The sequence below is a fragment of the Cylas formicarius genome, unplaced genomic scaffold (genome assembly GCF_029955315.1).
Source record: "Cylas formicarius isolate icCylForm1 unplaced genomic scaffold, icCylForm1.1 PGA_scaffold_1__22_contigs__length_36826433, whole genome shotgun sequence".
Taxonomy (NCBI): domain Eukaryota; kingdom Metazoa; phylum Arthropoda; class Insecta; order Coleoptera; family Brentidae; genus Cylas; species Cylas formicarius.
This window is the reverse complement of record NW_026844264.1, coordinates 24,861,050-24,887,950: the sequence shown is the minus strand read 5'-3', so window position 1 is coordinate 24,887,950 and position 26,901 is coordinate 24,861,050. Positions and strand designations below refer to the sequence as shown.

The window sequence follows — 26,901 nt, the reverse complement described above, 5'->3', positions numbered from 1 at the left end:
GATTTTTGGGTAAACGAATACCAATAACATTATATATATATATATATATATATATATATATATATATATATATATATATATATATATATATATATATATATATATATATATATATATATATATATATATAACACTGTTCGAAGTGTTTTCGGAGCGCGAGCATTGAAGATGCCAAGTGAGATTTTGGCGAAACGTCTGCAGGATTCCAGTCGGATGCAAGATTTGCAGGATTCCAGTCGGATGCAGGATTCCAGTCGGAGTTCAACGAGCGAACGGATGATATCCCGGAATATAGTGTCATCACATTTTTCCATCCGTGAATCAATACGTGAGAATATATATATATATATATATATATATATATATATATATATATATATATATATATATATATATATATATATATATATATATATATATATATATATATATATATATATATATATATATTAAATATCCCTGGAATATCGTTTACCATTAACAAATAAAAAAAAAGCATCGAATTTTTTTTTTGTATTTAGAAAACGAAACGACCTAATGAAAAATTTTATACCACATTTTCGTCTCAAAATTAACTAAAAATTCTTCTCCTTCCTTTTAGGTTAGAAAACACTCTGTCAAGTTTATAGTACATTGTTTCTTTAACTTTAGCAACCTTTGATAAAATACACATTTCTGTCGCTATTGGACAAAAAATTTCCGATTTATTTCATTTCTTCATTTACTCAAATGTACTTTTTTTAAAATGAGACACTCTATATATTTACTCACGTCTTTAATGAAACCACAGTGATTAAGCCTTTTTTCTGAAACCAAAAATTACATATATTATAAAAGTATTTTAGCTTGACTAGTTGGCCATAAAATTTAAGTTAAAGCCCAAATTATTGTTATTTAATTATTTACTGTTCAAACTATCGTTAAAAGTTAGCAATAGTTGAAGAATAAAATTTCTTAGGCTGTACAATTTTCTATTTTTTTGTTAATAATAAAAGTAACACATTTCGGGAGATACATTTATTATGGTTAATATACATTATTACATTAGACCAGGCAGATTTCAGTAAGTCTGTAACTACTGTAACTTTGTTTCTATTATAAAGTATCCGGCTTGGGTTCAGAATATTCAATGATAATGCGTACAACTGAGTACGTTTTGGAAGAATTTCCTAAACAATGTAACCAAACAATAAATACATTATTGTTATTAAATTAGAAACAACATTTATATTATTAATCTTGCGTCTAGAACTAAAACATTTAAGTTTTAAAATACTTTAAATGATCATTTTATTAATAGAATTAACAAAATGATTATATTAAAAAACTAGTGTATAATATGAAAAGCAAAATATATTACATTATTGATTATTAATATTTTAATCTTAATGTCATGCATTTAGAAAAACTTTAAAATACTAACTTTTTACACAGACGTTTGGCGCATAACCTTCCTGCAATGACATTTTTGGTTATATTTGTTTAATCAACTGAAATTGCAAAAAGCCATTCTCCTTTCTTTATGACGATCAATGCCGGTTTTGGTTGTATCTTTCAGAACATACTAGTAAAAATTGACATTGATTTGTTGTGACTCTTTATAAAATTTGGTAAGATACCGCGAGAATATAATAACAGTTTTCAATAACTTGGCTTTTTTTCAATTGGAAAAAGACCAAGCTAAAAATGTAACCCTTGCACAACTTGAGAATGTAAACGATCGAGCTTCAAATGCGACACACCTTAGCCATACAACAATCATAAACATCACATTATACTTTTAGATTAGGGATCATAGTTAAAATATAAATAATATAAGAAACACGTTATATGAAACCAGAGTGACATTATTCCAGAAAGTTAATACACTAAATATACATAGATAGTATTTTGAACTGTCCCCTTACAACCTTTTGTTCAAAATCAGTTCCAACAGGATTTAGGGGATTTCTGTAAAAAGCATTTCAAATTTTAATTAGATAAAATCAACAACGTAGGTGATCAATCATTGCAATATATTTATCTATTTTTATTAAATAAACAAAATGGAGTTCAGCGCTCATCTCGGAGTTCTCATCAGAAATTTTAACCGTGTATATTTTTTTGAAGCCACAGTTGTGACTGTCTTGTCTTATCCCTGTGGGTTAAATCGAAATTAATAAACAGCGAAACAAACCCTCGAGTTAAATTTATGGGCCTACTTCACATGCATTGTCTAGTAAGACGGTCAGCTATGATTTTTTTGTCCACTCACAAAAAACCATGGCAGCAATGGAGTGGGGACTGACGAACAAAATCCGAGGGTTAATAATATGATCGCTGAATAACACGCGAATGTATAAGAAAATATAAAAAAATTAACTTCAATGATTGAATGGTAGAAACAGTTTACAAAGACTAAGAAGATCTAAAAAATATCCAAAGTATATAGGTAAGGAATAAATATGCAAACGTTACCCAAAACAAGTATCCCGTCTACATAAACAACGTCTATAGAAACAACTTTGTTATAATTATTTCCAGAGTTTCTTTGAAAAATAATAACATATCTTAAATTAAAAACCACGGTTCGAAAATATAAATATTACTGAACAAGTTGCTGGTTAAAGAACAAAAATAAAACATGGGAAAGATTATCGCGTAATTCATATTTTTTTAATAATAGTCTAATATCATATTATTATTTATGAAGAATTATATGATCAATTATAAACTAATATTCAATTTGAAGAATTTAGAAAAATGTAAAGTTCTTTCGAATCAAAAAAATTAATTTATTTATAACTTAGTATATGCATCGCAATTTTCCCAAAATTGGTTAAAAAAATTTCACTTTTTTACTTGTCATCCTATGGCAGACGATTGTGCGTATGAAGAAAGCCATATAAAAGCTGAAAGAAATTTCTCTCGCTCATTTAGTAACCCACCAGTGTCGTGATCCGCTGCTTTATTTGGATAAACTACTTATTGGTTTCAAAAAACATGGCATATTTACTAACGGTGAGTAAATTTAAATTTCAGTGTCAACTTGAAGCTCAAACAATTAATAATTCATTTATTTACTTTTTTCGGATTTACAAAATATTTGTGACCCTTTGTGACTTTTTAAACAATCTAAAACTAGAACGCGGCTGAAAAAAATATATTTAGTAATGAAACACAAAGTATGAACATTGAGCATTTAAAATCATTGATTTCTGCTAAATTGGGGTTTTGTTTTAATTTTTATTTTTTGCGAATATGTGTCTCAACTTATTATAATTGTCTTCAGAATAAACTACTGGATTTACTTCAAATTATATAGGCGGCCATAAGCGTAGTTGCAATCAAAATTATAATAACCTATATAATATATTTTAAGCAACTTGGTTATGTTCTTCATGGAATTCGAGAAAAAAAGATTTATCCAAACTCTAGGGTTAGAAAAGAAAATGATTACAATCACCAGGTTTTGATGACATAACACTACCACTTGCTCAAGAAATTAATACTTTATTTAATAAACAACATTTTTGCAACACGAAACTGTCCTGAAAAATTTAAAATCTCTAATGTAAAAACACTATTTAAAAAAAAAACGACAAAAGCCTCCCAGAAAACTATCGACCAGTATCACTTATAAGAAACATAACATAGTCCAGTGGCTAGAGGAAAACAATATATTAAATAAAAATCAGTATGAATTCCGGCAAAGAAAGTCTACAAAAACACAATAGCCTCTTTAACTTCACAAATTTACAGCTCACTGGAAAACAATAAAAAAGTTCTTGCAGCGTTTTAAAAAGCCTTTGACGCAGTTGATCATAAATTGATATTGGGGATCTTTCAGGGTCTTGCAGGTCTGCGTACGCGGAATACCTTGGAAACTATTCAAAAGTTGTCTTACGGAAAGAACACAGGAAACAAAAATTAATAATACCTATATTTAAAAAAAAATATTTCCTATATTATCACGAAGGGATCGGTTTTAGGTCCAATATTGCGGACGACCAAGTTTTCAAAGTGGAAAACGATTTCAGTAAACATTTGAGCTGGTTTAAACAGATGTCAGATGGGTTAGCCAAATTTTAACACTTTAAAGATACAAACAGCAGTCGACAGAAAAAATAAAGCACTTAGGAATAACAACGAATACACAATTAAAATTGGATAAAGATTTACAAACAGTAGTAAACAACCTAAGGACACTAATTTACAGATTCAACTAATTTAGAAACATTTTAAATAAACACCAAATGTTAAAACTTTATTATGCATCAGTATTTTGGGATGGGGAGGAATAAGGGAGGAACATGTTAAAAAATTGGAAACTATGCAAAAATATTTCCTAAAAACAGTTTTCCAACAAACTAGAAATTATTCTTCTGTACAGCTGTTTAGGGAGTCGACATGTCTCTTTAAAATAACTGTTTTAGATATTTTCAAAAACAAGACAGAACAAAATATAACTCATTCTTACCATACAAGAAATAGAGAAATTGGAAATGGAAAAAATGGAAATAAAAAACAAATAGGCCAAGGTCTTACACATTTTTGCAGGCCCTAGTGCTTTTAAAAAACATCTCGTAAAATTTATTCTATCTGTAAGCCTCGTAGCAATAAACAACTAAATAAATATAAATGCTTAAAGAACAAAAAGTAAACGAAATATGAGAAAAATATAGATAAAAGAATAAATAACAAAAAAAAAGTGGGAAAATGTAAAAAATAAAAAAGCTAAGAATTACATGAAAGATTTGTTTATTTTCAATATAAAATTTAAAGTAATATTTGTGTTTAAAAATTTTATATTATGTAGGTGAGACCTTGCATTTTATATAAATTTCCTTTAAACATTTGTTAGCGTCACTTTCTGCAATATGTGGCAGAGTAAATTTATGATACGTGATCCTACACAGAATAAGCATATTATTATTGTGACAGTTTTTTTCTTTTTTTTGTCCCGTTAACCTTCTAAAGTAAAAAGTTTTCCCGGACGATTTCAAAGGTATCAACCCTTTCGATGACTTCAGAGCAATCAAAGTTCAATCGCTCGTTACTCAGTTTAATTGGAAGTTCGTGATTTATGGCAACACAAATTCGCTGGCAATGAGCGAAAGTTGAAGGTTTCGGTAATTATTTGGATTTGTTTAATTAATAGCGGCAAATAACACAATCTTAATACGCGATTCTGACGTTACATGAATATGTTTCACGCCTTGTCGACACTGCCGAGATCCAATTGTTTACAACCTAATCGGCGCTCTAATTGATGTGTACTTTTACTTCTTATAAATGATGGCGTATGGTTTCACATGTTCTATTTACCAATTAAACGGATTCTACTAAGGCCGCCACGCTGAGCTTCTCCGGATTTGAGATGAAGTGATTTCCATTTACCTACATCTACGTTGGGTAACGCTCGGTGTTTATGATACCCAGCTATGTATTTCATTTCCTTTTCTCTTTTGCTATTTAATGACGTTTAAAGTAAACATTAACATTCAACCGACGGACATAAAAAAATGACGATGCGCCTTGACTTTAGACGGCATTGCAAGCATACTTCAGATTACTTACCATTTCGAAACCGCAACGCGATCATCTTCACCAGCAATATTGCGCGATAAAAACATTACAACGAAGTAAACCAGAAACTGACCCAAAGCTATGCTTGCGTTAATGCAGCATCGAAGTACGACATGCATTTTATCATCAGAAACAAGGTATAAATTTGAGGAAATAGTCTATCATGCAACAAGTGCGGTAAACGGCATTAGACGTGTTGCATACTATACTTTTTCTGACACCGTCACGAAAAAATCACGATTTAACAAATTAAAAATAATAACAGATTATCCGATCACTAAGTTTCGTACCATTCAAACAAAATATTTACTAATTGCCATTAAATCTATTCGTCTATCGGTTCTGCTATCGTTGTCTCTTTCTAACTGTGTACGTTAGACAGAGAGAGATATATTATTGGAGATATCAAACAACGGAATAAATACAATTTTAATAGTTATGTTGTTTATTTGACTTTTACAATTGATCATTAAGTAATTTATTTAAAGAAAAAGACTGTAATTGGAAGAAAAATCATTCAAGGATAGACCTTTGAAGAGGATTTAATTTTTAAGATCGTATAAGCAAGGAAAAGCAGGTCCTAACCTTCAATTTTGTTTTGTTTGTACTGATGAGACATGGATACTTGAAAATCGCACAATCGGTCTTGGCAAGCTATAGCACTAAAGTTCGTGTGAACATTATGTAAAATTTCTATGGGAAACTTAAATTATAAATGTCACTTTTTTGCCGACTAGTCCACAAGATTTTAATTGTAGCTTATAACACGTAGTATGTAAATTGCCTGATATATTGCATAACATTTTTCTGTGTATTAGTTTTTCGGTACATGTTTGCAAAACAACACGAATAAATTCACTGACACGACCGTCAGAATTGACACACGTCAAAATTCAAACCGTGCGTAAAATCTCCGAAAACATCCGATTGTTCCCAAACCCGTGCGGTAAAATCCCGGAAATCTCCGAAGTGGCTCGGATCCGTGGGAAACGAAACTCACGTGGTAAAGTGACGCTTTACAGACATTTTACAGACAGGAGGAGAAAAACACAGTTTACGCTACACTTGCGACTAGAAAAAATCCTGCACATTCGTAGTTTTCAGCAGAATCAACTTATTGCGCAGGTACATATTTTTCGAACCAAACGCAAATAATTTATAATCAGATCAACGGAACACATTTTAATAATGAATGGAAACGAATAGTATTTTACCTTAAATCGTTCTCAAACTTCTAGTACGGCATTATTTTTATTTTGCGACACTGGATTAGGAAACATATTTTCTTAAAATTGGAAAAAAATACTTTGAATTTCAGCTGATATATCAACATGCATTTTGCATCCATCTTTCTTTGTAATATAGCCAGCCAGCCAACAGTTCTTAGTGATTATTTCCTTCGTCTTGCCGTATACAAAATTATTTCAAAATACTTATTTTAAAATTCCAGAACAGTAAATATGTAACTGGTTGCTTTATTTTAATCTACCGTTATACTTAGGCCTAAAGCTTTTTAATTAAATCTGAACATTACTATTTATAATTTTATTACATCAACGATTCTTCTTCTAACCAAAGTATTTTATTCTTAAATTTATAGTTTTTTTATACTTCGTGTAACGTAATTGGAATAACAATAGTTTTAACTCTTACTTCACATGAAGCATATTTCTGGAACTATGATGATACAATAAATCATTTCATCATTATTTTCGTTGTTGCATTATTTCCAATTTATATTTCCTTCAGAAGCTAATGACTCCAAGTTGGGACCGAAGTATTTAGGGTACATATAGTGCATATAAGATAAGGAAATAAGAGTACAGATTTAGTGTAAGTGAAAAAAATTTGCGCAGTAATCTATTTAAAAATTATTGATGAAAAATAAACCGGTTATTAAGAAACTAACTAAGCCGTGTTAAAAAAATAAAAAAATTTCATGCCATTTTAACACCATGCCAAAATGATATTTAAAATTCAAAAAAACGGTATTTTAAAAACACATGATAAATTATATAAAGTACAACAGCTTTTGCAAGAGAGCTTTTTTTCTTTTCCAGATTGGAATTTGTATGGCGTACTTGTCATCCGGATTGGCTTACCCCAAAATCGTATATCAAGATATTCCGAATAGCGACGGCAACTACATCAACCACAATCCGTATCACGGGGAAGATGAGTTTGGCGAAGTCCAGCACGATACCCACATTCAACACGTGCAGCTACCAGCAAAATATGCCCAACAACCTGTCAGCGATGATCAGCATATAGACTATTATGTGGGTAGAAAATATTTCTTTGCACATCGACAAAGATAAAGAATTTAACAATAAAATCGTAATATTGCTATTCTCAGTTAGCTCAGTATAGCTCGTTATTATAAAAATAGAAAACGCATGCAGATTTAACATTTTTTATTGGGGAAATTGCGTTTGAATGTATTACACATCTGCTTAGCATCTGCGTTGAATGACCATAGTTATATAACACGGCGTTTCTAGTGTCAAATTGAGGCTTATTGTTTTCTGTAAGGTACAATAAAGATTAAACTGCGCGGTATCGCGCTACTTTAAGAATGTTTTACACATGCCTTATTAGCGAATAACATTTAAAAAAATGGAAAATAATGATTTCAATATAGAAAAAGAACTAAGTGTACCTTCATCGCACATTCCCAAAATACAAAAAAAATTCTACACTCCTGCCTGCATAGTCGAAATACGATGCTTCCTAATTACTCCTTACTTTCTGTGCAGGATGTTTGAGGGTTGCCGTAAACTCGATCTAAACTGAAATAGCAACAAAAGGGTGTAAATGATCTAGTTATTTGTCTACTTTATTTATTTACTTGCTGAAATGATTTATTTATTATTATCTTGCTCTATTTTGTTTGTTACAAAATTTATTATAATCGGACTTCTTAGAAAACTTTCGGAAAAAGCACATGCAGCTTGTTATGCTTATTCAAAATATCGAAGGTTTTTCTAACGTTAATTTCATAAAAAAGTGGCAATTTTTTAAAATTTATTTTTATCAATCAATCAATATGATACCGAATCACTTATTTATTTTTTACCATATGATACAAACGATGCGATCAAATTAATAATTTTCGTTATTAGATGGGATTTATGTTTATGAGTTAATATTTATTTATAAACCAAATTCAGATAATGTACTATTTCGTAGGTAGTAAGCGCTTCAGTTACCAAAAAGAACTTTGTTTCGCCGTTTGTTTACACATAACACCAGGAATAGTAGGCTGTGACCGTCGAAAAAAGTCACAGAGAAAAACGATTGAAACGAATTCACAAATAACGCGTTAACATACGCTTTGCCCCTAAAGTAGAAAAATGTATAAATAAATATAATTGGTATAATTACAGTTATCTGCCATTAGTAAAAATATCTATTCTATAGATTTTGATTTCGATAGAATATACTGCTATACATAATATAGAATTTAAAGGAAGCGCTAGTCCTCCAAAATGTTGTTTGGTGATGTGAAAAATTAAGACAGTAGTGTAAAAAGCCGAATTCTGTAATCCTAATATTAACCACTCTGCTAAAAGTAATCGTTGTAGATTTGGGATTAGAAAACTAAAGCTGCCAAGAGAAAATGCTGGAAATTATTATCACATGTCTAGAATGTCAGTCTTGAAATTTAAATCCCAGTAAATATACATGTATTTGGCTAAAACTACGAACATTTGGATTTAATTATCGCAGATAAACTGAAAATATTCCCAAAAATGCGACATTATTTCGAGTTTTAGTGTGTTTATCAATATTAAAGGTTAGGAAAAAGATATCGAAATACTACTGTGTTAGACTTCTATTTTACAATAACAATTTCGTTCCATTTAGTTTTTTTGGTTATGTCGCAAAATGCCCTCTACTCGCAGTACCGGAAATCTAAATCAATCTGCTTAGGACAGCGTTGGCAGCTTAAAAGCAGCCCTGGTCAACGACTCCAAGTTTGGCAAAGTGCGTTTAGCCATTCGGAAGTTATCGACATTTATTCCCGAAAAAGTCCCTCCCCATCACTTTCCCATAATAGGGCAAAAACCATTTAACGAAAAAGAATCGAATTTATCCCAGCTTTACAACGGTGTCAAGATTTACCTACTGGTAATATAAAATTATTACCCCCATGGCGGCCATTCTTGAAATTTTCTCTTGTCCTCTTTAGTAATCAATTTTTGAAATGGCCACGCGGTATATTACCTCCTACCTACATATTACGTGTAGGTAGATTTAATGAAATTTGAAAAATAATAATTTACAGTTAACAATTTCTTGTGCCAAAACTACTAGATTATAATAATACCCAATTCTTTTTCTATAGGCACCTCCGAAGTATTCATTCAAATATGGTGTGACTGACTACCACACTGGTGATATTAAGAGCCAGCACGAAACGAGAGACGGAGACACAGTTAAGGGACAATATTCGGTGGTGGAACCAGACGGTTCCATACGAACTGTAGAGTACACCGCCGATAAGCATAATGGATTCAACGCAGTTGTGCACAAGACACCATCAGTTTTGGACAGCGATCATGAAATACATCACGAACAACCTGATATTCGTGGTTATTACTAGCACATTAAGGAAAATTTCGTAATAATCCCAATATAATCTGTTTAGAATACAAATTTTCGGGAGTTAAGGAACTCAGTAAAACTCTAAACATATGTAAATATTGTACAAGGATCCATTTGGTAAAAAGTTAATTTTATCTAATTCTAAAAGTGTGATCTTGATACATATATCCATAGTATAGAACTAAATGGTATTTAAAATCACAGTATTTATTGCGAATGTTTTATTTTGTGGGACACAATTTGTATTTATATTATATGACTCCTTCAGAATTGGAAATAATACTTTTTTAGTTTTTAGTAATATTTTTAATGCGACTTATTTACTATGTTACAATTTATATCTTTATCATTCATGTCGCATAAACATATTATTTATTTATAGTCTGTAAATGGAACTCCAATTATTCATTGGAGAAATTAAGTAGTATTTTGTAATTAAAAAATATTTAATTTTGTGCTGTGGAGATAAGGCATTTAATAGAAATAAAACTGCTGTAAAAAACACAAAATAAAGTTATATTTAAAAATGAATAAAAGATATTTCTTCATAAACAGAATTTTGCAAACTGAGATACTGATTACAATCCTTAACGGTATAAAAAAATTCCTTCTATGATTTGTTCTTGGCAGTTTCTTTAAATTACTATTAATAATCTAATAATAATCATGTTATTGCAAGGCTATATATATATGAAATTAGGTTCTGATGAGTATAAGATAAATTAACCTAAACTGATTTCCAATAATAACTTAATTCGAGAAAAAGGATTTTTGATCATATATTGGAAACAGCGTTAATAAACTTTGCTCTACTTAAAACAAAAAAAGTTTTATTTCATTAAAATATTGAAGTAAAATTCGTAGAAAAATTAATATAAAATTGATTTCTTCGGCAAGTCCAGGAATATGCATTTTTTGTTTTGAAGGCGAAGCTACAAAAAGAAAGGAAAAAAAAGTGGCCTTTTCATTACCTGGTCTAAAAAAAATATTACATTTTGTAAAACGTTAGTGGCATACCTATAAATAAATAAAAAATAAAGACCCTTATGATGACAAATCATCATGTAAAAAACACAAGTTAGGACTCATGTTAAAATCTTTGAATTGAATTTTGAATCACCCTATATAATTCTTTAAGACTAATAGCTGAAGATGCACCATATTAGGCCATTATTACTGAAACAATCCCTTGCGCAATTGAATATGTTGCTCAATCCATCGGAGAAAACAAAACTAGATGGACGTATAATGTCCATTCATTACTACGTCTGTAGTAATGTTAATTACTGTACTTTCAGCGTGAGTACGTATTGTAAGGCGGGTTTTTATTAGAATTCTGAAAAGTATCGGGACCTTGGAGGCGGTTTCAAAGAACGAAAAAACTATATATAAACAATAACGGAAGGGGCGAGAGTTTCAGTCTATTGTTCGAACCTGAAGATCTTCAGCGGATTCTGCGAAATGACGATTGCTCAAGTGAGTTGAAACCTTTCGCAGTGTTTGTATTAGCTCCTATCAATCTGATTCACTTTGTAGGTATCGGTAAGATTTGCAGCTTATGATTGTGCGGAAAATATTAAACAGAAAACGTGCTTATTATTTTCGAGACGTCTAAATGAAATTTGGGAATAGATTTGGTCTTTTTTTATTTTAAATATTATTTTAAATTTATATATAATTCCAACTAAAAGAACATCTTATTTTCATTGACTTTAGTTTGACGTAATTTCACAATGCATCGGATATATGGTAAAACTCCGACAAGAAAGGATAGTGATCCATCTGCCCAAAACGTCAGGTTATTAACTAAAAAATATATTTATCATTGTTTTTTCAAGTATGGAGACATCAATTTGAAATTTCAACAACAAACTAAAAGGTATATTATTCAATTATTTTTTCAAATAACCCTCAATATTTTAAAATTTTTATATAAAACGTGTTTATTGCTATGTCATTTATTAATATTTTTAAAGAGCCGTAACAATTAATAAACCAAATTTTAAAATCCCATCTTATAATAATTAACAAAGATATGAAAGCAAAGCCACAAATGTAGATATTGGGAAAAAATGTTTGTACAGATAATAGGTTTTCTACCATTTCTTTCAAGCGCTTCTAACATAAAATTACAGTCAACTTTGTATTGTAATAAACAATGTCCAATACTAAAGATTTTTGGTTAGTTTTGGTTAGTTTGTGTGTGGGATGACAACGGAAAGCAATGGGAAATAAATTAGAATCATAAAAAAAATAAAATCTTTTGATTGGTATTTTAGAAAGATTTGAGTTCGTGCTCTTGTTTCAAAACCGCAGTGACAACCACAAAAAGCTCAACACAATATATTTATATATTCGTATGTTATCTCGTTGAACTGCGGTCGTGATATACCAAACTTGAATATATTCGATATATTTACTACCACTTCGCAAAACGAGCTTGTAGCGCTAAGTTCACCTCTAAGTATCGGGATTATCACTAAAGAATTAAAATTTGTCATTGTTTTTACCGAGAAACAAATATCACAACATTAAAGGTCAAACAGAACGAGGCATAAAAATAATGCCTAGTATTTTCTTTAATATGCTTTTCGTCGTGCTTATTTTTAGAAGGAATGTATTAGAATTTTTAGATTAGTCGGCATAGAGACAATACACAAATTGATTAGAAAGTAAACGTAGCATTTACAGATATTCCAAATAAACATATGTAAGTAGGATAAACATAAGCGCTTTTTTTAAAATCATTATGAATGATTGTGCTCTGAGGATGAGGTGACACAACTTCAAAACACTGGCAAAGAAACAAATTACTTTTGTTTTACTAAGCAAAAAAATTAATTAATTTTAATTAATTTTTGAAAGACCACAAAAATATCTATTCTGTTTACTGTAACCCACCACGCACCATATCCGCCGGTATAATATTTTCCCATTTATAGGTGCTTCCACCAGAACATCAGGAAGAAGTTAGATGTTGATTTACATGCATTTAGTATAACCATTTTAACGATATTCAAATATTGAAATTCCATTATCATCTATTATTGTAGATTACTGCCATCATTACAACTATATTGATCGCGGCATCTGTGAATGCTGGATATGTCACACCATCAATACCGCATAAGGGATATGGCCATAGCCCTATCGTTTATATTGCAAACGAAGATGAAATAGATTATTATGTAAGTAATTCCTAATTGTCGTATCTTAATTAACCGTTTTTGGTAATATCTTCCCTTTTTGTTAAAGTAAGAGAACACAAATTCGTCAGTACTTTTTTTTAGAATATTTGCTTCAGATAGAAACTTTGAAAGAAAATGTTTCTACTTTTTCTTTTTATATTATTTGTCAATTTTTACTAAAAGCACCTAGTCTATGATTGGATAAATGTAGTATTTTTACCGACTTGCTTAACTGAAAAGTGAAGAACCAAAACCACAGCAAGTTCGATTCATCAACAATTGACGCACGAGGAACCAACAAGAATTGTAAACAGTAGTATATTTGGATCACTTACTTTACGAAGTTAGTGTGAGAAAGTATAAGATTAGAATTAGCAAAAACAAAAAATTTAAAATTAGTTCGTTTTAAACCATAAACCCAAAAAAAACAGATTTTTTTTTTATCTAGAGCAGATTCTTTTTACGATTCCAGATACATTTTCTAATACACATCGAAAAAAGCATCCTAAAAAGAGGGAGTAATAATAAAAATTGAGTAACATTGTTTTATTTGAGGAGCCATATTTCATACGGACAGGGGCATAAAAAAGATTAGTATCGTGGGGAATGTTTTTAGGCACATCCAAAATACGTTTACAACTATGGTGTATCAGATTTCCTGACCGGAGACAACAAAGCTCACGTCGAAGTTCGCGACGGTGACGTGGTGAAAGGTTCGTACTCAGTGGCGGAACCCGACGGGTCGATCAGGGTGGTGTCTTATACTTCCGATGATGTCAACGGTTTCAACGCGGTGGTTAAAAAAATAGGACCGTCTTATCATCCGGCAACACCGAAAGTCGTCGGTTACACGCACAACCACTATTAGACTATCATTTTAACAAATAGAAGCTAACCTATGTTAGACTAATTAGAAGCAATAATTAGGATATTTAGTATTTATTTGTATAGTATATAGAATAGTATTTATTTCAATAACTTCTTGAAGTTCTTATCATGTGGATATAGATCATAATGCCAATTATAAGTTTTCATTCATTTTACCTCAAATGATAATATGGTAATTTATTTCCAGAGCCAGTTACCATACATTAAGCATAGCGTTGTGGAATTGGCTGTTCTATTTTTTTTTTGTGTCAATTGACCAGTCAATTGACCGAAATAATTTTAAAAATAAAATGAAATTTATATTTATTTATTGATATTGTGCGCGTTGTTCTGAGAACTAAATGGAGTGGATATTTTTATTGGCATTCCCCAAATTTGCTAAGTATCCTATTCGGGTAGTTCTTGAAGAGGGTTATAGCTAAATTGGACGTCACAAACGCATAATAACTTATATTAAAAATAAAAAATTGACCAGCCCTAACACTAGTCCAACTCTTGTGTCCATTTGGTAGTGAGAACGAGAAAATGACAAAACAGCAAAGTTTAACGTTAAATCCGCGAGACCAAACGCAAACACCTTAAACGCTGTCGCAATTTTCCCAAACGACTGACGCAACTATGCCTGAAAATACGAAACGTTTTGGTCCGTTATATTCCCTCGCTAATTAGCCAAGCGATTGTGCGGCACTGGTTCGGGTTAACAATACAACACGCCGCGTCAAAAAGATTTATTGTTCCCAGTGAACTTGATACTATGATGCAATGGTTCTATCAGCGCAGATCTCTAAAATTTTATCTTTGGTAACGTTGGTCCTGTTTCCTTGACGCGAAGCTCACGTAATGCAATAACAAACTACTTAGGAATACTAAAGTTCGGTTTATACAAGATGAAACAGTAACTTTTATTCATTTGAGGATAGAATAATTGTCGGGAATGGATACGACTTTGTAAAGGAGAGATCTCAATACGTGGAAAGATCAGGCAGCGAAGTCAGCAAAGGTTGTGTTAGTTTCTTTTGGATACCCACTCATATAGTTATTAAGGGCAGTGAGACGGCTAATAGAATGGCTTGGGATGCGGAAGTAATGTTCTAACTTGAAGCAAGTGGAGGGAAATAAATGCTTTACAAGGGAGTTCTTTCTCAATTGGGAGAGTCTTCCGGGACTGAGGCAATCGAGGGCCCTAGTTAAGGGACCCTCCACGCTAACCAAAAGTTAGCTTTCAGCATCAGTTGCGTGTTGGTTGAAATCCTTACAGGACACGTAGAAGAGGAAAAAACTCTCATTCATTCAGCGCAGAATACTAGGAGACTGAGCTACTAACTGAACTCACCATAAGAGATGTGCGGTACTTCCTCGTGGAAGGAGCAAAGACATGCAAATAGAATGGATCGCCAGAAGAAAATGAGAATGCAAACATCCGGAACATAGCTCGACGCATTTGCGTAAATGAAATAGTAACCAAATTGTCCACTGTAAAACTTCCATTTGTTGGTGGCATTGTCTTACTGAATTTCCAAAAATATCACTGCAATTTTGCCAATCATGATGCCCTGCCAAAGACCAATCGGTACTTTTTTTAACGCTACGTTACGTTGCATCAAGCTGTCACAAATTTTATTACCTCACAAAATAAAACTAAAAATGTCAAAGAATATGCTACTAACTTATATAATACTACTATATTGATATGAATGATTCAATTGACATGTGCTAGTACCTACGTCGTACACATTGACAGCAATTTTCTCTACAATTTTTCTTTCTTTTGTTCGTTTGTTATCTAATACAATTTTAGGCCATGGCTTAAAAGTACCGGCAAGGCAAGCCTTTTGAAATTGATTTTCTAATGCCGAGTTAACTTGAGAATATATTTTATACTTCATATTCCAAATAATTTCTTTTAAAAATTATTATTTCTTTCAAACTTCTTGGATAAAACTGATCATCGCAGGATCCCTAAAATAACAATTTTGAGAGAGAAGAGTAAGAAAGAAATAATGATTAATTCATGAAATATAACTGGTTAATTGTCGACAATAGCAGTTGAAAAGCATTATTTAAATGATGGAATTATCGCCAAACCGAGCATAAAATTGCCTCCATTTAGATGATTAACGGACGTCATTCAAGGTGCTAAAGTAATCGCCTCGGACAGGCGAAAATATTGAGTTGATCAGTTATGCGATTTACAAGTTTCAGCCTTTTGGAAATTTTCCACAAAGTGTGAAATTTAATAACCCATTATCTCGTGTGGAATATTCCAATCGAACTAAAATATTTAATATTTAGATTAATTGATTAATAAATTTTAAAACTTAAAACTTTTATACACAAAGTGATGACATACCAAATTTCCACGATGAGGGAATATCTTTATGATTTATTATTAACGTAACAACTTATGTCTCTGCACAATGATCTCGAAAAATTCAAACAATACATCTATTAATCACCCAAAATACGCAAGTTGTCATGGAGTGTTACGCATAGTTTTCAAACTCCCTTTGTCACGCGAAAATAGGTTCTTGGGTGGTGGGGTCGAGAAAATTCACAAACGCTTTAAGTAGACGTATAAAGAACTGTTGAGCGTCAAACCATTGTCAGTCAAGTTTCCGATTCACTTTCAGTCGTTTCCTTCAAAGGCAAAATGTGCAAGGTAAAAATTTTTCACGTCAGTTGGGTGACACGTTAGTGGTTTTGTGACATTCTGATTTCCCTTGGACTATCTGGATTGCTTGAGTGGTGCATTACAGTGATTTAGATTAAAAAATAGATCCCCAATAACACATTTTGGTCAAGCAATTTGTGCATAATTTGGTTGCATTTTTTATGCGTTTTATGTGCACTTTGTGTAAACAGTGGGGTAACAGAGTGGCAACAAAGCGGAACATTTTTAACCAACATGCATTGGAATTATCGACTCAAGTTCGATTTATTTGCTAAATGAGGTCTGATTTTCAAAATAAAGATTTAATGTACATTATTTGTCACTTACATTAAAAACAGATTATCCAAATATCAGATTAATAGAACGCCTTAAACTATTTTTACATATTTTGAAATGCTTTCAGTAAGAAATATTTTTTTCCAATGTGTTTGATTTAAGCAAAACTATTTTTGACTTAATTAAACTAAAATTGTTGTATTAAAAAAATGTTAGAAGTGTTATAATAACATGTATTGTCAATTTAATTGTTTATTGGTGTAGCGCTAACAATGCATTTAATTTAAGGTAACTTCATCCCCTCAAAGTTGTTAAAAAGCGCAATTTAATTGCTCTAGGTAGGTAGGTATAAACGCTATTTATGTTTATAATAAAAAAAAGTTATAAAAAAATAAAATAAACTTTCAAACGCTCTTTCTTATTTAAATATCGATTCGCCACATTAATTAAATCAAATAATACCTAATTGTCACAATTTTTTTAATTTTATTTTTTCAAAATTATTTATATAGCTAAAAATCCATTCACATTTTTAAACTGGCTTTCACAAAAGATTCTGTTCTAAGTTATAGGCCAAAAAACTCTTTTTCTAGTTTAATAGTATTTAGCTGTTTGTGGTTGAACTTGAAATACTGCGAGCCAAGGTTGGTGCTTCAAATATTTTCCTATTAAAAAGATTGCAAAATAATTCCTTTTGTCGTAAACTGGTAACGCACCATATACTGTAATACAGTAATGCTTCGAAGGGAAGAAAACAACACCAACTTTAAAAAACAATGTTAGCATCTTCCAAAATCTAATGTCATTTCCGAATAACGGGAATGAATAAAAACGAGTTACTTGGCCTTTTGTACAGTAACAGACTACACTAAGTTTCGTACATCATATAGTATGGCCATTTTGCATTATAGCAACCATTACGACATCTTTGTGATATTTTCTATTTCTAAGCCCGCAGATAGTTTTTTTTAGTTAAAATATTTAATTATTTACCACATACTAAAAAATGTTGTAAGTACCTTATCAGTTATGATTTTTCCCAACTCGTAAAGTCAGAGTTTTCTGAATTTGCCCTCGTGACATTTGGCAGTACTATTTCCAAAACATCATTTCGAGTGCTACTAGTTGACCCGTTAACCTAAACCTTCAGAAACAGAGTTGAAATATGCATAAACTTAATATTTTGAGAGAAAATATAATCGTTGTATAGTATAGATGGACTGATTACGAAGAAATGCAAGCAATCAACGCAATCATCTAGTTAGTTGAACTCTTTCAGCACGTTTTTAAATGACGATAATCAAACTAAATGGATAGCACTTTTAATAAGCGATTACCCCAGCAAATTAATGCCGTTTGCGACCGCTAGCTTCGAAAATATCAGATTACGATAATTATATTACCTTGTGCTTTGGAATTGACCCCGTTTCAATTGCGAAACAAATATTACTGCGTGTGAGTGTGTTTCGAAAAAAATTAAATAAAAACATTCACTAAACGTCGGTAATTATCTCGGAGAAATTCTCGCTATTTGGAAACTCATAACAATAAACAATGATCTTCGGTAAGATCGCGCGTTGCCTAACGTAAGCTTGGGCTGCAACCTTAAAGAATACAATGTTATCATTATCGGTAGTCTCATAGAGAAAACTTTTTGCCACCACAAATGGCTAAATAAAAGGAACTCCGCTCAACAACAAAAATTATAATATAAAATTAAGACAAAATGAATAAACGTGAAAAATAAAATGTGAGGTTAACAAAAAGGATGGAATGGACGAGAGATAAGCAAAAATTTGTTGAAAGCAATTGAAGAAGTCATGCAGCTAGAATAATAATTCAAACAAATTCGAAGTTAGATTATTAACCACATTTTAAAAAGTTAACTTGGACAAAATAAATAAGAACTAAAAGCTCAGATTTTCACGAAATTATTTATTTTGACATGACGATTGTTTCGACAAGACCGTGTCTTTATCAAATGTAATATTTACAAACTACCTGCTGCTATATATACCGAAAAATGACCATAATTAAAGTTGTTATGAGAATTTAAGTTCAATAAATAAAAAAAATCCAGACAGTAAACTCTATTTATCCGAAACCTAATACAGAACACGAACAATTTAAAACAATTACATACATAGGAGAACCTAGTGAAAAAGTTTCAAAACCTTTGTCAAAATATGGTTTAAAAATAGCTTTCAGAACTAACAACACAATAGGAAAATTTTTAAAAAACAATAAAACGAAATGTCCAAAATCTCAAAAATCAGGTGTCTATATATATACATATATATATATATATATATATATATATATATATATATATATATATATATATATATATATATATATATATATATATATATATATATATATATATATATATATATATATATATATATATCTTGTCCTAAAATTTATATTGGACAAACAGGTAGACCCTTCAAGAAACGCATTAACGAACATTAAAGAGCGTTTAAAAACAATAGTTTAGATTCTAATTATGCTACACATAAACACAGAAAAACACATTTTTGACGACAATTTTGATATTTTGCATACAGCCACAAAAAAGTAGAAAATTAAATTTATTGGAAGCCATAACAAAATGAGACATTCGAATGTATTGCCTAGCGATCAATTAGATTTAAATACCTCTCCTTTATTGAACTTAAATTCTCACAACAACATTAATTAAGGTTTTATGGTCATTTTTCCGTATATATAGTAGCAGGCAGTTTGTAAATATTACATTTGATGAAGACAGGGTGTTGTCGAAACAATTGTCATGTCAAAATATATAATTTCGTGAAAATCTGAACTTTTAGTTCTTATTTATTTTGATAAATGGATTTTCATCAAGTGAAAGCTATCTCAGTTCAATTTTTTAACTTGGACACCTTATATATTGAAAACAAAGTGTTTAAATGGGAAGCGAAATTAATTTAGCCAAAACGAATTGTATACAGGTTGTTTGACGTCGGCTGATCTATTGACAAAGGGAATATGGTATATTTAACTTTGTTGCCAATTTACAAGCGATATAATTATAATTATATTTGTTAGATTTGGCTAGAACTTTCCTACAATTTAATTAAAAACATTAAAATTATTTCTCAGCTTTCAAAACCGGTACAAACAAAGTTATAGTTTATAAATAGTATTTTGAACAATTGAGCAAATTGAACAATATGAAGGTACTTGCTTTGTAATGTAATAATAATAAATAATATAAAACACGACACTATAAATAATACAAAACCAACGGGAAAGTCAGGTTACGTCCTATTCTTTATTCAAAATATTATTTTTACTGAATGAACTAATTAACAGTTTTACTTTCTATACCCAGTGCTTTATGAGGACGACAACATTCGCTTTTCTTCACTTTAGTCACTGTGAGAAAAGGCCACTTTACAAGTAGTTTTGAGTTCAAGTTTAATCGATTTTGCTTTAATTGTAGCAGAAACAATTTTCATTATTAATAATTTTTTATGAATTTTTTATTGACCTAACTCAAAAGAAATAGTATATATTAAGCGTCATAATGCATATGCTTTGCAAGTTATTTCCGACTATTGGCAACTTGTTTGTTAGTTCTTTAGAATTATTAATACAACTAACTCTCAATGAATCCTTGACAATTTACATTTGGCGCCTGTTATTTTCCAATCACACTGTAAAATACGCAAACGTACCATACGTAATAAATAAGCATAAACACTTAAGAATAATCGTTTAATTGATTCTTCACAGTTTATAACTTCCTCTCTCTTATTTCAAGTAGAATGCTTTAGCATAATCTCAAACGGTGATCTATAATGGCACATTAATTACAAAATGTAAACAAAGAAATTATTGACTATTATTTATGATTAACACGTACGTATATACTTTTTAGCTCCTCATAGTGACGCTGACCATACTAGTTCCCGGAATATACGGGGGGGCTATTTCGCCATACGCGATACCTGCAGGCCACAAATATGCTTCAGAGGAAAATATAGACTATTACGTAAGTATAATTTTGTTATAGGTCGCAGTTATCCTTAAATAATTTTGAATGACATAAAAAAAAATGAATTAACAAAAATTAAAATATATCGAACAGATCCAAAAGATTATTTTTTGAAAACATAGAAATGAAGAAAGTAAATCCAAAACTTTTTTCTTTAAAATATAAATTTTAAAAAACAAATACCGTTTCAGCACAATTCGGCTTCCTACATTACGAATGAAGACAAGTATTTACTTTTTTTTAGTTTTTACTTTACTCATAAAAATGAAATTTCAAACGTTCACAAATTTTACACAACAGTGTTCAATTTCATCAAAAACCGGGTTTTTGTTGCTTTTATTTGAACGATAATGTAAAAAATAATTTATTTCTTTGCTAAAATTAGCATTACTAGCAACAGGATCTACATTTTTTGGTCAGAGTTCAATCGGATAATTGATAATATGCGATATTAACTATAGTTCAGATCTGTAATATGATAATATAATTTAAGGCCCATCCGCAATACGCTTTCAAATATGGCGTATCAGACCCACACACTGGTGATCATAAAACGCAAACCGAAGTTCGGGAAGGAGAAGTAGTCAAAGGGCAGTACTCGCTTGTGGAACCGGACGGTTCCGTAAGGATTGTAGACTACGTCGCCGATCCGGTTAACGGATTTAACGCTGTCGTGTCGAAAAGCGCGCCATCTGTCCACGTGGAACCGCAACAGCCGCTCGTGCCGCACTTGGAACCCACCTACGTGAAACCGATAGTACCGACGTACGGCAAACAGGTGGTGCCGTCGGTGGTCAAATCGGTACCCATCGTTAAGTCGTTGCCTAGTTACGAACCAACATTCGAGTACCAAAAACCGGTTATAAAATATACGACCTCTCTAGGTGAGTACCAGTACAGTACGGCAACGTCCTGATGGATGGCGCGACCATCACTAGAATTAAAAAAAGTAATTTTAAAATTTTTGAAGATACTAGCAAAAAGTCAAGGAACCTGTTTTTTCAAATATTTCAAACTTTTTCATGTTTTTTTTTTAATCGGAAGAGGTAATTACAATAATATTGATGCGAAAATGCTTTTTTTTATCTAAATAAATTTTCCTGCCATTTCCGTCTTTTCGCTATCCCCCATATAATTGCAAAAGCTGCAAAGGTGGCAAGTTTATAAAAACCATGTAGAAACAGAAACAAACAAAAAAGTATATTATTATATTGTTATATCGCTATAATTCACTAATTGCTCAGACCTCGTAAAGAACTGAAAATAAGTGATCAACCCTTTCGCCATTTTATTATATTTTCTGAGAAGATAAAAATGAAATTTATACAACAATTGCATTAAAGACCGATTTAGCGATACTATAATACCCAGCCACGTCCAATGATTATACCTATTAAAATTCTTTTTGCTTAATCGACGTGTTATTTAAATAGTAAAAATGGAGTCGCAAAATCCGGGTCTTCGGGCATAGAAGAGAAATACCAAACTGTACAAGGATACTACATTTTTTCAAATCGCAATATTCAATAACGCAAACGTTTGCGATAACATAGATTATGATCAAATTATAGGATTTCCCTAGTAATATACATTTCATTTGTGCAAATCGATATTTTTCGTTATCTTATACTCTATACCATGTTAAGTGAAAATCTAAATTTATCTTACAACATATTTATTTAATATTTTTAATGAAAGTTGTTTTTATCAGAACTAAAACCATTTTTTATTGAAATTGTCAAACATTTTATTTCATACGCGAGCTCAAAAATTGTTTTTGGAATTACGTAATTTTCTCAAATGGGCAGAAGTGTATTTCAAATATCACAAACATATACAGTCAAGTTAATTATTTCATTTTAACGAATTTTGGAGTATTACCAGGGTGAAAAAATCAAAAGTAACCATTTGAAATTTCACTTTTGCAGCACAAAATTAAAAAAAGAAAGGAATTACAAAAAAAAAAACAAACAAATAAGCTTTTAGCGATAACTTATTTTTTGTTGTTTGAATTATCATTAGCCTTTTTAAAATTTGGATGTGTCAGTTTTTCTTTTACAAAACTTTGCAGAAATTTATTTTCTCTTCAGAAATTTCAAAAAAAAATCAATTAATCAAAAAACCCCACTGAGGCATAACAATGCTTATAGGTTCCCCGATATGTGGTTGAAATTTTGTACCATTCTTGTGTCAAAATGATCTACAATGTAAAACGCACGTTGTTCATCTCCTTCGTAAGTGAAACCGTCGTTCATTAAACTGAATCACTCTGTATTGATCCGTCAAGTAGCGAACATATAGGAACCGAAAGAATGTCGTTTTAAGTTGTTTCATTTTTTAAATGTCATCGGGCCTTATTGCGACGCCGCGGCCACCAAAATTCGTCTGAAGGATATTCGGTAGGCAGACGCCATACCATTTCGCATTACCATACTTAATTGTCTATATGGACCGGCGCAAGAACTGGATTAGGCATTTGCGGGTAGATATTTTATTAAAATATCAAGGACCTACGGATAATAATACTGGTCTGACATTAAACTTAATCTGTTGTAATAACAAAATTCAAAAGATAAAAAAGAACAATTAAACCGGTTCAATTAAATGCCAAATATCGAGTGTGCTTCCTATTAGCATCGGACAGGACGATTAATTTGGTTTCTCCAAAATAATACTGACTCAAAACCCGCATTCATTCGCCTTGTCGTAAGATTTGTCCACAGAGACCACAAAATTAGCGAGTGGATTGTATTTATCCTAAATCCGTAAATTTTTTTGCAGCTTTACATGTGTCTATTACGACCAAGCAAGGAAAATGACCATATCCGTTTACCAAACTAAACAATTAATTATAGCTTTCTTCTTCCTAGAAGTTAATCTGATTTTGAACTTATCAACCAGTAGCTAGGATTTTTTTCATTTTCAGTTTTTTCAGGTTGCCTTTTCTTCGAAAACGATATTATAAGACAACTAAATTGTTATATTATATAAATATGTCATATAGAGATAATTGCAATTACTACTTTTACAGTGAAGTTGCCACTTCATATAAAACTGAAGAGCAGAAATGTCAAACGGACTAGATAATCGCGTAATGCTGAAAAATACGGTTTCATTGTTAATAAAATTAGTTATACCAAATAAAAATATTTCTCCATATGATTGATATACAAATAGAATAGAATCTCTAAAATCTTTAAGAATAAATCTTCTCGAGACTTTGAATTGTAAAAACAGACTATTGTCAGTGGCATATCATGTTAAAAGTCTTAGATCAGTTTAAAACGAAACAAACTACTCACAATCGTATTGTGCGTCCCATTTAAGATGTGGTGATAAGAATTGAATAAAAGTTATTCTGATAAGTTTGTTTTGATTAGGTTCTGCTGCCTCGTGTAGGGAATGTTTTGAGGCTTTAACTTAACTTTTTATTTTTGAATTAGTTCGAAATAATAGACTGAGAGCATTGTTTTCAAAATGTTTTTAAAAAATATATATCGGAGAGAAGTAAAATAATAAAAAGTAAATGTTAATTATTTATTACCAGTTTTAATATATCTTATAAAACATTATTGTTGAAAAAGGAAAATAAAGTTATCTTTAGGTACTTCAAGTCGTCCCGGATCAATCAAATCAAGAGCAGTTTAACAGCTGATCTGCGTGCTGGCTGATTATCTAGGGACAAACGGTAGCGATCGTGCTAATTCAAATCGTTTTTCGCACAAAATCTCGGTTTGCAATATACCAACTTTTGATGTAACTTCACGACCGTTACATAAATTTCAGTCACGACCGCGATGGTAGTAGGTAGGTGGCCATCATTTCGCGTTTCCCAATGCATTACTTAGACTGTTTTGCTGTTGCAACGTTTCAGAATTGTCGATCCGAGCCCTGGCACTGTAATTGATGTAATAAATGGAAGCAGTGTTTGAAGAACACAAAAGCAAGGAAAATTTGATTCTTGCTTTTCTAATAAAGTATTGGAATACCTAATATCCACGGATGTTGTAACTCCCGGTAGGAGAAGCAACTTATTTACAACACGAGTCGAAATTTGTTTCATACCTAAACAGCGGCGACTATTTTTATTTGAATTAATATCTTCCGCTTAATTCGAAAATTTTATTTTTATAAATTATTAGGTATCAATCATAAATATTCATAACATATTTATTTACGATACGCTATTACCTATCTCTTTTCAAAAACAATATCTTATCTTATTCACTCATCTTATGTATGTACATATATGGCGTTTTTGGAATTATAATAAAATGCAAGTGAGTGTTACATAGCAACAATTTTTGATTAAAAGTGTAATTAGTAATTAACTTCTCTAATAGGCAAATGTGCGCTTAATCTCAAGAGGAACTTCACCCATGCATAACTTAGTATTATAATCATATTCAAGGGTATGTTATATAACAACTATTTGTTATTAAAAGTGCAATTAGTAGGTAACTTCTCGTTTTATCTCAAGAAGAACTTCATCCATCCGTTGTACTGCTTGAAAATGAAAAATATCAACTGCGAACAGTGGGGTTTGCAGTGGTATTATATAATTATGTACGAGTACGAGCTTTCCTACATCCGACTTAGATGAACGTATCTTGACGTATGAAATGAAATATCTCATATAGTTTAGTAATAAAATTTCCTTGAATGTATACCGGTTTCTAGTTCTCCAACTTATTTTTCAAAGATAAAGCACAAGTTAAATTTTTATGACATACATACATTTGGATAATTTCAGGTCAATTTGTTTATAACCGCATACTGCATTTCTGTTGATAGCTGTTGTATACACAAATCCTGTTAACCTGGTCATGCATAACACCTTATGTAAATCAATTCAGCGGTCCGCATTTTAATTACTGTGCACATATTTTTAATATATTAGTTGTTCGCATGCATGAGAAAGAAATATGTTTTGTACTGAATTGTGTAATAATGTTCCTCTATTCAGACTTATCCTTCTCCTAAGATTGCTATACTACCCTGTATATTGTGATAAAAGACTTAAAAAGGAAAATAAATACATTTTTATGTTTATGAAGATCCAGAAGAATATTCAAAGCTATTTTAAATTTCTTGTTGCAGGATATCCAAAATCAGCAGTATACTACGATGACTATCAAGGTCTCCCGTCCTATTCCAACGGATACACACATCAACACGATTACTATGACTTACACGGACGATACTAGACGGAGGAAGATCTCTGTTGCGCTAAATGCCACAAATTAGCACAAAGTTGTGTTATCTGTACAAAATGTTAAATTTTAAAAATACTAAAAAGTATAGTATGTTTTGTAATTTTCTACTAACTAAATAAAAATATTCAAAGCAAAACCTACCGCGCTCTTACTTTGCATCAGGAAGTGTATCTGTACGATGGAAAACATAAATATTCAGCCCACACATGATAGAGACCTTTGTTAATAATTAAGCAATCGATAATATACGGTTCAGAGAAATCAACAATAAAAAACTTGCATCACATTATGCAAAAGATTTCGGTCGACACCCGAATTTAATCTGGTTACCTGATTCGCTTATATGTCTGCTTTGCATTCTTAATTGTTTCATCGTAAGTATACAGGGCAGGTTCAAATTTAACGGGATGCGACTTTTGCCCGACAGCCATCAAAATTAGTTAATATGGAAAACTTGTTTAC

At 31.1% G+C, this 26,901-nt stretch overlaps 3 protein-coding genes across 3 annotated transcripts; all 3 read left to right on the top strand.

Annotated features, from left to right (window-relative positions):
- The first annotated feature begins 2,928 nt into the window (after positions 1-2,928).
- Positions 2,929-10,401, top strand: LOC132696505 (cuticle protein 8-like). The gene is made up of 3 exons (XM_060661365.1): positions 2,929-3,000; positions 7,629-7,847; positions 9,917-10,401. The coding sequence occupies exons 1-3, from the start codon at positions 2,983-2,985 to the stop codon at positions 10,172-10,174; spliced, it is 495 nt and encodes a 164-aa protein (XP_060517348.1). The 5' UTR covers positions 2,929-2,982; the 3' UTR covers positions 10,175-10,401.
- Positions 10,402-11,608: 1,207 nt separating this feature from the next.
- Positions 11,609-14,379, top strand: LOC132696751 (cuticle protein 19-like). Its single transcript, XM_060661759.1, has 3 exons — positions 11,609-11,652; positions 13,230-13,364; positions 13,981-14,379. The coding sequence occupies exons 1-3, from the start codon at positions 11,638-11,640 to the stop codon at positions 14,230-14,232; spliced, it is 402 nt and encodes a 133-aa protein (XP_060517742.1). The 5' UTR covers positions 11,609-11,637; the 3' UTR covers positions 14,233-14,379.
- A 2,441-nt stretch (positions 14,380-16,820) lies between these two features.
- On the top strand, positions 16,821-26,575 carry LOC132696502 (cuticle protein 7-like). The gene is made up of 4 exons (XM_060661359.1): positions 16,821-16,911; positions 21,107-21,220; positions 21,717-22,107; positions 26,324-26,575. Exons 1-4 carry the CDS (start codon positions 16,903-16,905, stop codon positions 26,428-26,430), a joined length of 621 nt encoding a protein of 206 aa, XP_060517342.1. The 5' UTR covers positions 16,821-16,902; the 3' UTR covers positions 26,431-26,575.
- The last annotated feature ends 326 nt before the right edge of the window (positions 26,576-26,901 follow it).